Source organism: Electrona antarctica (assembly GCF_951216825.1).
Source record: "Electrona antarctica genome assembly, chromosome: 17".
Classification (NCBI taxonomy): Eukaryota; Metazoa; Chordata; class Actinopteri; order Myctophiformes; family Myctophidae; genus Electrona; species Electrona antarctica.
Window position 1 is genome coordinate 3445168 of NC_136798.1, and position 15446 is coordinate 3460613.

At 43.2% G+C, this 15446-nt stretch overlaps 1 protein-coding gene across 1 annotated transcript; it reads left to right on the forward strand.

Moving 5' to 3' along the window:
• Positions 1–1318: 1318 nt before the first annotated feature.
• On the forward strand, positions 1319–10183 carry xkr6b (XK, Kell blood group complex subunit-related family, member 6b; the record flags this gene model as incomplete). Its single annotated transcript, XM_079525589.1, has 3 exons — positions 1319–1338; positions 8118–8314; positions 9207–10183. The coding sequence occupies 3 exons, from the start codon at positions 1319–1321 to the stop codon at positions 10181–10183; spliced, it is 1194 nt and encodes a 397-aa protein (XP_079381715.1).
• Positions 10184–15446: the final 5263 nt, after the last annotated feature.

The following is a 15446-nucleotide window of genomic DNA, read 5'->3' on the forward strand; positions in this document are numbered from 1 at the left end:
GCAATGCAATATTACTACTACTACTACTACTACTATTTTTTTTTTAAAAGGCCCCTGGAGGCTCGAGGCCCGTTTCAATTGAAACGATTGAAACATATAAGGCTGGTTTCACCTCTGATTATGATGGCACGTCTCTCAAAGCCCAAAAAACTTTTGTCAGTTCTTCCCGTTTTCATGTTCATTCATACTCACATGTCCCACATAGCAGACGCCATATACTGTACCTGGCAACCTGTGGCTCTTTAGCCAATAAGCCTATCTCACAGAATTTCCCCGCCCCCTTAATACGCCCCCTTTCGGGGCTAGTGGTGATAGCGTGACGTCACTCCATAGACGCTACATGTTAACAGAGGTAATTTAAGAAGTCTACAACTTTTGTTTTCTCAAGGTAAGGTTTGTTCTATCTGTTCGAGCTGATTTACCATCTTGTTTGCTTCATAATAATATTAGTCTATCACATTTTTACATTAGAAAATGTACTTAGATTCTCCAGAGAAAAAAACATGTAAATGCTAATGTTAAATGACACCACTATTTACCGGAAGTGGGCGTGGAAAGCAGGCTGTGAGATAGGCCTATTATACAAAGTTGCTCCCTAAATATAATGGAATAATGGAACTTCACCCATTTAGACCTGAGGACGATTCTACAAAATGTCTTCTAAAAAATCATGGCAGTTCTCAAACATTTGTCAAGGACCCCAAAACTATATGTAATTTGCCACCGACCCCCCCCCCCAGAAGCAAATATTTGAGTTAAAAACGTTCACTCTGAAAGAATATATATTCAAGAGATTTGCACCACATTTTCACCGTTTTTCAAAAATAGCAGATCTACAAGCTCGTAGCGCGGCACTCAGGGCCGTTTGCCACAATGACCAAGGTGGACCTCACTTGACCTTGTATTGTATTGATTTTCTGTTTTTTCTAGACGGGAACCCCTTTTGGTGTTTATAGCATTATGTTATACTGTAGCTATTGAAAAATAGCAGATCTACAAGCTCATAGCGCGGCACTCAGTGCCGCGCTATGAGCTTGTAGATCTGCTATTTTTGGAAAACTCTTGAAAATGTGGCGTAAATCTTTGAATATATATATATTCTTTCAGAGCGAACGTTTTTAACTCTAGTAAGTAATAAAGTACAGTAGGTAGACAGGAAACGGGGGGGGGGGGGGATGGGGGGGGGAAGAAGACACACAGAAAAGTTCATCGGGATCGGGACTCGAACCCGCGACGCACTGACCCCCTTTCCACCGGTTGGAAAAAGAACTGAACCGGTTCCCATTGGGAACCAACCGGTGGAAAAGGGGCCAAAGTCATGGAGGATTACCAGCCAAGGTGCCTGGACCGCTAACCCTAACCCACCCAGGCCCCCCATTGCATTGTATTGTGTGTGCACTGCATGCAACCCTACATGTAATTCTCAAGCTATAAAGCAGTGAGTCTTTTTCTGTTGCACTCAAAACAAAAGCTTCATGCATCCCCGAAAACTATGCCAAAAATACACGCCTGCATGGTTTTGTTTGTAAAGCTGCAATGATGAATTAATGTCAAACTATTAACGCATTTTGGGCGGGAACCCCTTTTGGTGTTAGCATTATGTTATACTTTAGCTATTGAAAAATAGCAGATCTACAAGCTCATAGCGCGCCACCGAGTGGCGCGCTACGAGCTTGTAGGTCTGCTATTTTTGAAAAATCGAAGAACGACTGACATAGAAACATAGCTTTTTCAGAAAACTGTCAGGATGTAGAAGACATTTTTGGAATCTGATCTAAGGTCAAAATGGGTTAAAGGACTAAATTTGGCCCTTCCGGTGGTTTTTTGGGTGAGGGCTGCTGCTTGCTATACTGTGTTGGCTATTTCTGCCCTTGTTACACTAATGTCTCCGCTTGGCTGCCCCTCTCCTCGCATCCAGTGGTAGATTTATTTGGCCACTCTGGCAGCCCAGCCAGCCCAGCCAGGCAGACACAGACAGGCCCTGGGGCTACTGTAGCCGCTCTACTACTACCATGCAATGTCTGAACTCACTGTCACGGGCCTGGGAACTATAAACCACCACAACTAGCAGGAACATTTCACTGATTGCTTTCTCCATGGCCAGAGTTGAGTTAATCCATTCTGGACGGGAAGTGGGAACCCCTTTTGGTGTATCTTTAGCTATTGAAAATAGCAGATCTACGAGCTCGTAGCGCGGCACCGAGTGCCGCGCTACGAGCTTGTAGATCTGCTATTTCTTTTGAAAAATCGTGAAAATCTGGCGCAAACCTTTGAATATGTATTCTTTCAGAGCGAACATTTTTAACTCAAATCTTTGCTTCTGGGGGAGGTCCCTGGAACAACATATTTTCAGTTGGGTGTCGGCGGCCAATTACATATATATTTTTGGGGGTCCTTGACATGAAAAAAGGTTGAGCACCAGTACAGACATAGAAACCTGGGTTTTTCAGAAAACTGTCAGGATTTAGAAGGCGTTTGTAGAATCGTCCTCAGGTCTAAATGAGTTAACAACATAGTAAAAGAAGGAACTAATATTTAGTGACAGCAAAGGATGAAAGTCCTGCTTTGTTTATTTTACTCTGCTGCACCCATTACTTTTATTTATTGGCCTTCCTGTGTAGAACAGCTTGATGTCCTCAAGTGTGAATTTTCAAATGTGCTTTTCTTATCATGTCCTGAAGCTTTTTCCAGTCCAAAGATGTCTCTCTTTTCCCATTGTTTTCACACAGCAAAATGGCAGCTGCACTTGCGGTACATGTCACAACAAACCCAAACCCAAAGACGATAATGATCTTAATTGGCCATGGTATCACAGTGAGGTGATAATGATCTTAATTGGCCATGGTATCACAGTTACATTGTCCTCAGCAACACAGAATGAGCCTGAATGTCATGTCCTCTCCCCAAAAAAACTGTATCACAGCTTTGATTGTGACTGGACTTCAATTAGTCACCTCTTTTAACCGCGCATGCACGCATGCACGCACGCACGCACGCACGCACACACACCTTTTGTCATCATGGTTATACTTTTGGAGCTGTGGCAGCATGTGTGAGTGTAGGCTAGAAGAATGTGTTCGTTTTTTTGCCCAATCTGGGACTCTCTCCCTTTGGGGAAATTGGACCGCGCGGTACTAGGTTTGACGCCCTGAAAAGGGCTCCTGGGACCTTCATTGGCCATTGATTTTGTTAAATTTAGGTCAAAAAGATGATAAAAACATGGAAATGCTGCACGCATGCGCGCGCTATGGGGGCCCTGTAAAACGTACTGGCCCAGGGGCCCGCCTCGTGGGGCTTAATCCATCCCTGTCTCTCCCCCTTGTTACTCACTAATCACAGGCTACATTCATGAGCTGGACAAAACAAAAAAGGCACAACGTCTTTGTTGGATACAGGCTCAACTAAAATGGTAAATGGTAAATGGTGCATTTATATAGCGCCTTTATCCAAGGCGCTTTACATAGATTGTGCATTACATTCACCCATTCACACACACATTCATACACTGATGGAGGAAGAAACCATGCAAGGCACCAACCAGCACATCAGGAGCAATTAGGGGTTCAGTGTCTTGCTCAAGGACACTTCGACACTAACTCTGGGGGAGCCCGGGTTCGACCTGGCGACCTTGCGGTTACCATCCAGAAACTCTACCCCTGAGCCACCGCCGCCCCTATTTAAGTATTTTCCCCTGGACCAAATGGGAAATCCAAAGAAAGAGCCATTATTTGCCACCATGCACCAATACAGCCACTCTGTCACAATAACGCACCAATACAGCCACCCTGTCACAATAACGCACAACGAACCTCAGCAACAACAACACAAGACACAACCTACTGCTTATCAGTCTTCAATTGACATTTTTGGCTATTGTGTCAAAGCCCAAAACCTCTAGCTCGAACCGAAAGGATATAGTGATCAAGAAGAGCCACATACACATACTGTTCCCTGTTAGGCCTACAACTAACTCACATACCTTCAACGGCAGATACAACACAACATACAAACTGTAGATTCACATCAGCATTCAATTCCAGAGCCGCAGTTACTGAACATGTTTCATTCATTGGGTAATAATACACACAGCTTGAATCACGCTAGTACACACACAGCATACAACACAAGCAGCGCAGCAGCAAAAAACTAAGTTCTTACCTTGAACCGTCTTCTACTTGACAGGGATTTGTTTAAATGAGTCATGTGACCATTTAAACCAGGGGTGCCCAAAAGGTAGATCGTGATCTACCAGTAGATCACAAAGGCTGTGCAGGTAGATCACATGACATGCCCCTAAAGAGTATTTCATTTAAATATATTGAAGAAAAAAAACGATAAAAAAGAAAAAAAAACATTCCTCCCCCTCTATTTCTCATTCCATGTGCATTTGTCTTATACTGTACAGAATGTAACACAAACTCTACTATTCCGAAGCCCCCTCAGGTACATATTTAAACTATTTTCAGCAATGGTATAATAATTGATTTGGTGGGTAGATCTTGCCGAGCTGGTCATTTTGAAAGTAGCTCTCAAGTCAAAAAGTGTGGGCACCCCTGAATTTTAAACCAATCGGATTTCAATCTTGATGTGGCACAGATCTGATTCAGGCTAGATTTGTCTGCCAGTGTAAATGGGGCCTTAGAAGACTTCTGATGCCAGGGTCAAACTCTCTCTAGTTCATGATGAGCCCTCCAGTGGCGTCTCCAGTCATCTTCATAGAGAGAGAGAGAGAGAGAGAGAGAGAGAGAGAGAGAGAGAGAGAGAGAGAGAGAGAGAGAGAGAGAGAGAGAGAGAGAGAGAGAGAGAGAGAGAGAGAGACCATGAGCTTTGAGTATAAGTAAGAAAAGTAGAAAGAAAGAAAGTGAGGTGACCAAGACCACATATTTGGATGAAAATATTTTTTTGGTGCATTATGTGCAAATTCGAAATAGGTGGTACGCAGGGCCGTTCAGTGACTTCGACAATTGTTTCCAAACTCCAAAACTTAGAAAAAGAATCACCTGCATTTTTATGAAACAAAAGCTTGGCAGATTGAAAGAGGATAATTCAAGCTTGGCCTAGATCTGCAATGTTGGTGAGTTTAAGGGTATTGCAACTCTAGATTCATCCCATTATAAAACAAATCTAGAGTTGCAAATCACAGCTATATTTTTGGGGGTCCTTGACATTCAAGTTTTGTTTATTCTCGAAATTACACTGAGTAATCAAACTAATTTTCAGTGTCATCGAGTAATACAATATCATATAGAAAAATATCCCCTCTCGGAACCCTCGTAAAAGGTTTCTGACATTTGGATGTTTACCTTTTACGGAGGGTCCCTTCTCAGTTGTCGCCCGCAACATGGCGATTCTGGGATGGGATACACACGGACTTAGCCTCGCATATGTTCTTGCTGCGCTATTTGAGTGATGGTTATATGTCTCTAAAGAAGCATATATCGGCAATAGGAGACAACGGAGACAACGGAAACCTCAGCGAACGGTGCAGAAGCCGTTAAGTATTTTTAATCTTTGTTAGACCGTTTTGGCAGCTCTGAAAAACATCCTGCATGTATGCGGTCGGCCAATCAGAGGCAGTAACAGCTAGCCAGCCACCGCTCGGGAGGTGGGACATGGGAAGTGAGGAAGAGAGAATTTCAGAGCTGCCAAAACGGTCTAACAAAGATTCAAAATACTTAACGGCTTCTGCGCCGTTCGCTGAGGTTTCCGTTGTCTCCGCTGTCTCCTATTGCCGATATATGCTTCTTTAGAGACATATAACCATCACTCAAATAGCGCAGCAAGAACATATGCGAGGCTAAGTCCGTGTGTATCCCATCCCAGAATCGCCATGTTGCGGGCGACAACTGAGAAGGAACCCTCCGTAAAAGGTAAACATCCAAATGTCAGAAACCTTTTACGAGGGTTCCGAGAGGGGCTAATAGAAAAACAACATCACAATACATCAGAAGATCAGGAAAAGAAAAACAAAAAAGGTATACATGTGAATTATATACGTTTACAAATAAAAAGCTAAGACAAATTTCAAAACAATCTAAAAACAGTTAGGCTACATAGTGTGGGGGTCTGTATGCTCACCAAGGTTTTAAAACGACTCAAGGCAGTCAAGGGTACCAATGTGGTCAGTTTCAATGTCGTTTGCAGGTCATTCCATGTATTATTAGGGCCACAGAAGCCAAAATGTTTGAGAACCACTGACATGTGAAACATGGGTTTATCAGAGAACTGTCATGATTTAGAAGACATTTGTAGAATCTGGTCTCAGCTCTAAATGGGTTAATGCAGGTAGCATATTAGGTAGCTAACTCACCATGCAGAATAAAAACAAATCGACCAAGCAGTTTGTTATGAAGTTGAATTAACTTCTCTTTCAATTCAAACTGTCACACACTTGTGTGACTGAGCACTTTTCGCTTCCTAACAACCCAGACTACTCCACTCAACTTCCATGAGGTGTAAAGTTACATTATACGTTGTTTATTTCACTCTTTTTGCTAGGGAGCTCTGTCTGTTTGCAGCAGCCAGCAGGTGTGTGTGTGGAGGGGGGAGGGGCGTGGCTACGGAGGATTTTAAAGAGGCTTGAAGCCTGCTTAGTGTTCAGGGGAGTGTCTACATTCTAGGGAAGTGGTTTTCAATCCTGTCAATTAAGGTAAATTATTTATTCTGCATTTAAGCCACGGACCCCCATTTGATGACATTTCTCAGAAACAAAACTTGTCTTAGAATATTCTGTTTTTGAATAAGATGTTGTCCACAATTCCATGCTGTAGTGTAGCGTCTAGACTAGAGTATGCAACACTGAGGCTAAGAATGCCCCCTAGTGTTTTGAAATTGTAATTACACATACAGTAGGTGGTGTGCTGAACAACGTATTATTGTGTCCACGAACGAACAGAACAGGAAACCTTTCAGTTTGAATGTTGATGTCACACAGACCACTCTGTCTTCCGTTCATAAAAATAAAAATGCACCATCATTCCCTGAAAACTGCACCAGCATATGCCCCATTATAAAATGGTGCATTTATATAATAGCCTTTATCCAAGGCACTTTACATAGATATGCATTACATTCACCCATTCACACACACATTCATACACCGATGGCAGTGGAAACCATGCAAGGCACCAACCAGCACATCAGGAGCAATTAGGGGTTCAGAGTCTTGCTCAAGGACACTTCGACACTAACTCTGGGGGAGTAGCCCGGGTTTGAACTGTCAACCTTGCGGTTTACCATCCAGCCACTCTCTACCCCTGAGCCACCGCCGCCGCCGCCGCCCGCATTATGCCACTGCATTATAATAATAATAATAATAATAATAATAATAATAATAATAATAATAAAACTGTATTTGTATAGCACCTTTCATGACATGAAATGCAGCTCAAAGTGATTTACAGAGCAATGGAGGGGAAAAAAAGAAAAGCAAGGCATAAACATTAAAAAAAACAAGAGCAGTAATGCAATACAGTGAGGACATGAATAACAAAAAAATAATAATTAATTAATTAAATTAAATTAAATTATGAGAACAGAGTGATCCCGGTGTTGTTTTTGGCAGCAAATTTCTATTTTAGTCTAGTCATAGTATTTGGAATGAAACTTAATTTAGTTTTAGTCACATATTAGTCACCTGGAATGTTTTAGTGTTAGTCTAGTTTTAGTCGACGAGATATCATAAGATTTTAGTCGACTACATCTACAGTTGATTTAGTCGACTAAAATGTGTTTTGGTGGGACTTGATGCCGTCGTAATGGCTGATTTTACACTTGCTGAAAATAGCCGATCTACAAGCTTGTATATCAGCTATTTTCAGCATTCAAACCAAGTGTAAATTGACTTATACTGGATCTTTTGTCCACTAGTCCCTTCCTAACATTTTAGTCTAGTTTTTATTTGTTGACAAAATTGTCAATATATTTAGTCTTAGTTTTAATCACCATAGCTTCGTTTTCGTTTAGTTTCCATTTAGTTTTCGTCAGTGAAAAAAGGTAGTCGACGAACATTTTTCATCTTAGTTTTAGTCCGAAACGAAAATCAACACTGATCCCAACGTTGCTCGATCTGTCTATTAAAGTAACCCGCCCATGTGTCTGTCTTTCTCTCTTTTCAGATACATACGAACCATGTACCTTGGCATACAGAGCCATCGGCAGAAGGAGAACCAGCGTCGCTTCTACTGGGCCATGATGTACGAGTATGCTGACGTGAACATGCTGCGGTTACTGGAGACCTTCCTGGAGAGCGCACCTCAGCTGGTGCTGCAGCTCTGCATCATGATCCAGAGCAACAGGGCCGATCGACTGCAGTGTAAGAGGTTCCCTAAGAAGGCAGTGGTTCCCAAACCTTTTTCATATGTCAAGGACCCCCAAATTGACACTAATTAATGTAGCCCACGGACCCCCGTTTGAAAAGATATGCCTGCAGTCGCCCCCCATAAGAGAAGAGTTTTACGGCTCTAGCAGAGATTCTCAACGAGAGATTATTTAATTTCAAGGACCCCCAGTTTGACATGCATTAGTCTACGGACCCCCATTTAATGGCATTTCTATCTCTGGGAGACTGGGACCCCTAATTTAAAATCAATGTTAATTTAACTCTGAGTGTACAAATGGAACCAAATGAGCCGATACCGATACCGAATACCGGTGTTGTGATCTCATGTTGTGTTTATAGCTATCTAGCTATACATCTCATGTTGTGTTTATATAGCTATCTAGCTATATATCTCATGTTGTGTTTATAGCAGACTCCTCACTCAAATGTGCACTTGCAGTTTGGGCAACTCCAAAGCAAACTCCACATGCCCCAACATTTTATTTACCTGCCATAGTGTCAACCCCTTACCCCTGTGTCGGATCGGTGCGGTTAGAATGGCATATTTGCCGATACCAATATGACCCGATATGACAAATAAGGGCCGATACCGATTTTTATACTGTTATACAGCAATTGCTCATATTTTCATTTGCATGTTGTTGCATGCATGGTGTCACTTGCCGAAAATAACCGATCTTTAAGGAAACGATCAGTTACCTCAGTTCTGGTTGGCAAGCGACACTGTCGTGCGACGGAGTATAATTTTAGCATTTGTTTTCCTCTCTGCCATTCTCTCTCTCTCTCTCTCTCTCTCTCGTCTCTCTCTCGTATCTCTCTCGTATCTCTCTCGTATCTCTCTCGTCTCTCGCTCTCTCGTCTCTAGGTGTGTCTGCCATGGCCTCCCTCCTGTCCCTGGCGTGGGTGCTAGCCTCCTACCACAAGCTCCTGCGCGACTCGCGCGACGACAAGAAGAGCATGAGCTACCGGGGAGCCCTGGTGCACCTGTTCTGGCGCCTCTTCACCATCTCCTCGCGGGTGCTCTCCTTCGCCCTCTTCGCCTCCGTGTTCCACATCTACTTTGGCATCTTCGTGGTGCTCCACTGGTGCGCCATGGCCTTCTGGGTGATCCACGGCGGCACGGACTTCTGCATGTCCAAGTGGGAGGAGGTGCTCTTCAACATGGTGGTGGGCGTGGTCTACGTCTTCTGCTGGTTCAACGTGCGCGAGGGGCGGACCCGTTACAGGATGGTGGCCTATTACACGGTGGTGCTGCTGGAGAACGCCGTCCTCAGCTCCTTGTGGTACGCGTACCGCGACCCGGCCACCACCGACGCCTACGCCTCCTCCGCCCTGTGCGGCGTGTTCCTGTGCTTCGCCTCGGGCGTGGCCTGCATGGTCCTCTACTACGGGGTGCTGCACCCCATGGGCCCCCGCTTGAGGGTGCTGGCCAGCTCCTGCTGCGCCGAGCTCCTGTGGGGGCTCCCGCTGCCCCCCGAGGCCGAGCCCATGGCGCCGACGCCGGGCCCTCGCGGCGGCGGCTCTCAGGCCACGCCCACGCGGGCCTCGGCGGGGGAATACGTGGAGTCCGACGAGACGGCCGCGGACAGCTGCCTTCCCGTTTTCCAGGTGAGGTCTACGGAGCCCGTGGACGCGGCCGGCAGGCCCATCAAGCCCGAGGGGCCTCTGATCAAGATAGACATGCCCAGGAAGCGGTACCCCGCCTGGGACGCGCACTTTGTGGACCGACGCCTGCGCAGGACCATAAACGTGCTGCAGTACATAAGCCCCAACGCAGTGGGCATCAGGTATAGAGACGGCCCGCTCCTGTACGAACTCCTGCAGTACGAGTCCTCTCTCTGAAGAAAGGAATTAGAAGTCTCTCCCATCCATGGCTCTGTCACTACTTCCCCCCCACTCAAAAAAAAGAAGAAAAAGCAACACATCTCATCTTCTCTTTCTCTCTCAACCTGGAGTACGATCTCGTCCCATTCGGTAACCTCGCTCGATTCCCTCTCGTTCCCGCGATCGTCCCGTTGTCCCTGCAGGAGCGGTGCTGTGTGGGCCGTGCCGTCTTTACCGAGACTCAAACTCAGTATGAACATATACAGTCATGATTTATTTTTGGCAAAAAAACATGCAGTACAGAGTAAAAATAACGAATCGTATCTTTATGTGACATAATTACAAAAAGTCTAAATATAAAAACCCTTCTAAATTCATAGAGGAGGGTTCCGTATGAGTGTGTAGATAATGTATGAATGTGTTCATCATTATGAAATGTGTTTAACACATTATACTGTATTGGTGATTCAACCTGTGAATACTTGTGAATTAAGGGCATATTTTATGTCCCTGTGAAGCCCCGATTGATTGTTCGTCGTACGATGATGTCGCATGGCAAAGAAGAATAGCCACGCTACAAGCTGTATGCTTGTAGATCTGCTGTTTTCAGTGCACAACAGTGTTGTTTTCGTCGACTAATACTATGACGGAAAATGCTCGTCGACTACCTTTTTTTCACTGACAAAAACTAAATGAAAACTAAATGAAAACTAAGCCATGATGACTAAATAATATACTGTCGATTTTGTCAACAAATAAAAACTAGACTAAAATGTTAGGAAGGGACTAGTGGACAAGAGATCCAGTATAAGTCATTTTACACTTGGTTGCATGCTGAAAATAGCCGATCTACAAGCTCACAACGCGTCGCGTCGCAGCGCGACGCGTTGTGAGCTTGTAGATCGGGCTATTTTCAGCAAGTGTAAAATCAGTCATTACGACGGCATCAAGGCCCGCCAAAACACATCTTTCAACTGTAGATGACGTAGTCCAGTGGTTCCCAAACCTTTTTGTGTCAAGTACCCCCAAATCAACATTTATTAGGCCACGGACCCCCCATTTGAAAACATATGCCAGTGACCCCGATAAGGGAGGGTTTTACGGCTCTAGCAGTGATTCCGAAACATATTAATTTCATGGACCTCCAGTTTCACACGCATTATACTACGGACCCCCGATTTAATGGCATTTCTATCTCTGGTACCCCAATTTATATTGTAAAACCACTGTTAATTTAACTCTGAGAGTGTACAAATGGAACCAAATGGACCCACTAGGGTCCATTTGGTTCCATTTGTACACCCATAATGGTCCATTTGGTTGCAAACTATCATTTAGCTGGGTCCCCCCTGGAACTCCCTCAAGTACCCCTGGGGGTCCCCGGACCCCACTTTGGGAACCGCTGACGTAGTCGACTAAAATAGAAATTTGCTGCCAAAAACAGCACTGGTGCACAACACTGTCGTACGACGGAGTATAAATCAAGGCATGATATAATAATGGCGCCGTTGCTAAGCCTGATGGGAATGATGGAGGAGAGTCCCAGATATGTGGCGGGTCTTTGCACATCCCAACATGAACTGCCATTCCTTACGTAAAGTCGTTGAGAAATGTATTATTAATACTGTTTACTATGTCCTTAACCAATCAGAACCTAAGGGACAAACATTACACGTATTTTAGAGAAGCACATGAAGATATGCTGTAAGTTGAACGAGCAACATAATCACAGTTATCAGCGAGAGAGAGAGACGGTTCCAAAATGGGATGTCCATCCATATCTTGGCACTTTGCTTATGAGCTGTGTTCTAATTAGCTGCAGCCTACTTTTTTCTGTTCCAAATCCTAAATCATTAATTCTAGAGGGAAGATAAGCACACACAAGTCAGTTCCTCTCATCATATTATATTATCCAAAATTCACTACAAAGACTGCCCTCTTGTGGCAGCAAGCTGTAATAAATAGTCTGCCTAATTTGGGAAATACCCCACTTTGCTGTGGCATGGAAATGTAGATTGGCTAGTTGAACTATTCAAAAATGTTTTTCAAAATAGTAAAAAAAAGGCAAAGAAGTTTAGGGATAAGGGGTTTAGCGGTGACGAAAATGGAGCCCTATGTTATTGTTAGGTCTTTTTCTGATAGAGAAAGGTGATTGCAATGGTGACACCCCGGGATTCGAATACTTGTCTCCCCATCTTGAGACAGTGGAGATATTGGGCTTATAGGCTTCAGGCATGGCTACTTGTCAACCAGTAGTTGTCCTCCCCGGCACCAGAATCTAAATGTCGCAATGGAAGAGTATAGAGAGACCACCTTCAACCGCTGCAGGTGCGCTAGTTATATTTCATATATATTAGCCTATATATATTCATTGAAATAAGTTACAGATTAAATTGGGTGTATAGAATGAATTATGGTAGAACCACCAATTCAGGAGCACAATTATTTTTGAATTTGTATTGGGGGTGAATAAATAAATAAATAAATAAAATAAAACTTGACACAATAAAAAACAAAAAACACATTCCAGTCATTTTTTTTAAAGATTGTATATGGATTTAGCAAAGGGATGGGTGGGAGTCCGCATAAATCTAACTAAGTGACTTGCACAGAAGAAAACAAAAAAAACGAGTAGTGCGCAAAGACGGCCTTTTATGAAATCCTCCACCATTCCCTTCTTGAATTCTACAAAGTGAAAAGCACCACTATCCTGTCCTCCTTCTTCACCTGCCCTATTCTTTTTGGACAGAAGGTTTAAGGTTTAGTACCACATGCTTAATTAAATAACGGGTGCAAAGAGTTGTCATGAGATGTTGAGAAAAACAAAAATCACAAAACTTAGAAGATATTTGTATGCTATTGTATTATACTTAAATGTTTAATCCTTTGTGTCCCTCATCTGTATTCATTTGACATGAATATTTTTTGCAAGAGCGTACTTTTTTTTACATAAGAAAAGAAAGAGAAAAACATATTGCGTGTTAAAAGGTATTCCTCTCCAATTTTAGTCCGCCCTAAGAGGCTATATTCTTTACATGGGCACACTAAATAAGGACATCTGTTCTGGCAACTTGCTAGTGCAGTTAAGTTACAGCAAAGCCAAAATCACGTCTTAAGCCAGATTTATACTTTGTCATACGATGGAGCATAATTTGGGCATTAAAAAAAGTACTGTCTTTCCTAATTGTTTCGCCCCCTTCAGTCACTTGAATGAGGCAATGCAAAGAGGCATGCCAACGCGTTGGCCATGCTGTAAACAGCTATTTTACAATTATTATATGTGCCGTACAGTTCAGTTCACTCCAGAATCCGTGGAGTCTATCCACGAGAGCACAGTAAAAATCCTGAGTGATAATTTTAACTCTGAGAGAATGCAATACACCCTCAGAGTTAACATCCAGGACTCTACTGTGTGGATGGAGTTGGCCACTGTATTATTCACCCATGACAAAAAGCCTTCTATGTCAAGCTTCTTGTAGTCAAGCTTCTTCTTCTTGTAGCTTGACTACGATTTACAGAGAGGGCTACTGCACAATTTAATGGGGGGAAAAAAAGTGAATGCATTTCATACTACATGTTTTATCTATGTATACTCAATGATTCATTTGAATATATAATGTGTGTTTTTTTTACATTGTAGTGTAATGGCATGACTTTAGTACGTATGAGGCATTAGTACAAATAAATGCACTCGACAAGGGGATACCCAAGAAGAGCCCACACAAAATGGAGGTTCTTTTTTCTCCTGGATCACTGGCCATCTGCTCAGCTGTGTCCCAACAGGCATGCTATAGCTTCGTACTGTACATTTGCAGCGACCACGTGGATCCAGGTTTTAAATGGGTGAGGGTTTTATTTGCCAGGGGTTGGAAAAAGAACATGAGCACAGACAGACCCTGTGAAAGGCTATATTAAAGCAGAGTTGCGTATGTGTTCCTGCAGTGTGTTTGTAATGTACGAGAACATGCTATTATGTTACTTCCATCCATTTATATAACACACGTAGTGTACACATACCAAAAAGGACCCTTAAAGGTCCCATTTGGTGACATTTTTACACTTTATTGTGTACATAAATTGGTGAATTGATCATGTATACAAGAGTGTCTCCTGGCATGCGGGTCTGTGTGCGAGAATGTCTTTTATTATTTGACCTGTTGTTTTGGTTTTATTTGTCTGCGGGGTTCCGGGTCCCTCTCTGGGCCTTCTCACACGGCTCTGTTCTCTGGCTGATGTTTCGGCTCCTATCCCTGGTTGCTGCTCCGTCCTCTCACCCGCCTCTACCATGCTGGGCTTGTTGGGTATATCCCCCGACGTTGCAACCACTCATGTTCTGGTTATATAGAAAATGAAAGAGGGTTGAGGCTGAACAACTGGAGATCCTGACAATGAGAACATGCAATGAGGTACACACTGCCATATCCAAGAGCTTCAACATCCAGGGGGTTCCGCCCGCCCCTTTTTAGCTAGCTTTGATAGCGATGTTCAGCCCTGAGTAATTGAGAACTGTTGGGTCAGCTTGAGTGGAACAAGCATCACATGCACAACATACACACATCTGTATAAATATACCTTCCTGTCCATTATGCAATGACAAATGTCTTCACTTTCACTATGCTAGCCATACATATAGTTCCTGGCTCTGTCGTAGTGAATGAACAAGCCACCCACATAGTAAGTCAGTCAATAACTTTATTACAAAAAAAAAAAAAAGTGTTAAACTAAACAAAACAGCCAATACAGGGGTTCCTCAGGACCAATACATAATACCACTGAAACCAGCTGACTCAGGGGTGTCTCAATGCAGTTCTTATTCCCAGGCATGTCCTCAAGGGTCTCCATTTTGTCTTTCACATAATTATTGCATCCTGGACCACGACTTGTCTGCGGGGATAGCATCATCAGTTTTTGTTTGTGCGATATATTTTGTTTGTGAGAGATAATTCATTGTTATATGTATTAATCTATATCTCTCTCTATATATAGTATGTGTATATATAGATATATATACCGGTATATAGATATTCTGTATTATTCTTGGGGTGCAGGTTTTTTGTGGTAGTTGGCTGCCTGGCATTCTGCATCCTTTCTATAGACGGTGAGACCATTGACTTTTTCCAGACATGGATTCATGTCAAAATCAGGTGCAGATACACTGTGATTCATTCTTTTTTTATGATTTTTGTATATGACATATTACGCCCAGATCTTGTATTACTACATTGTGCATAATCTAGTAACTTTACATGATATTCAGAGCACTCATGCTCTCCTGAAACCG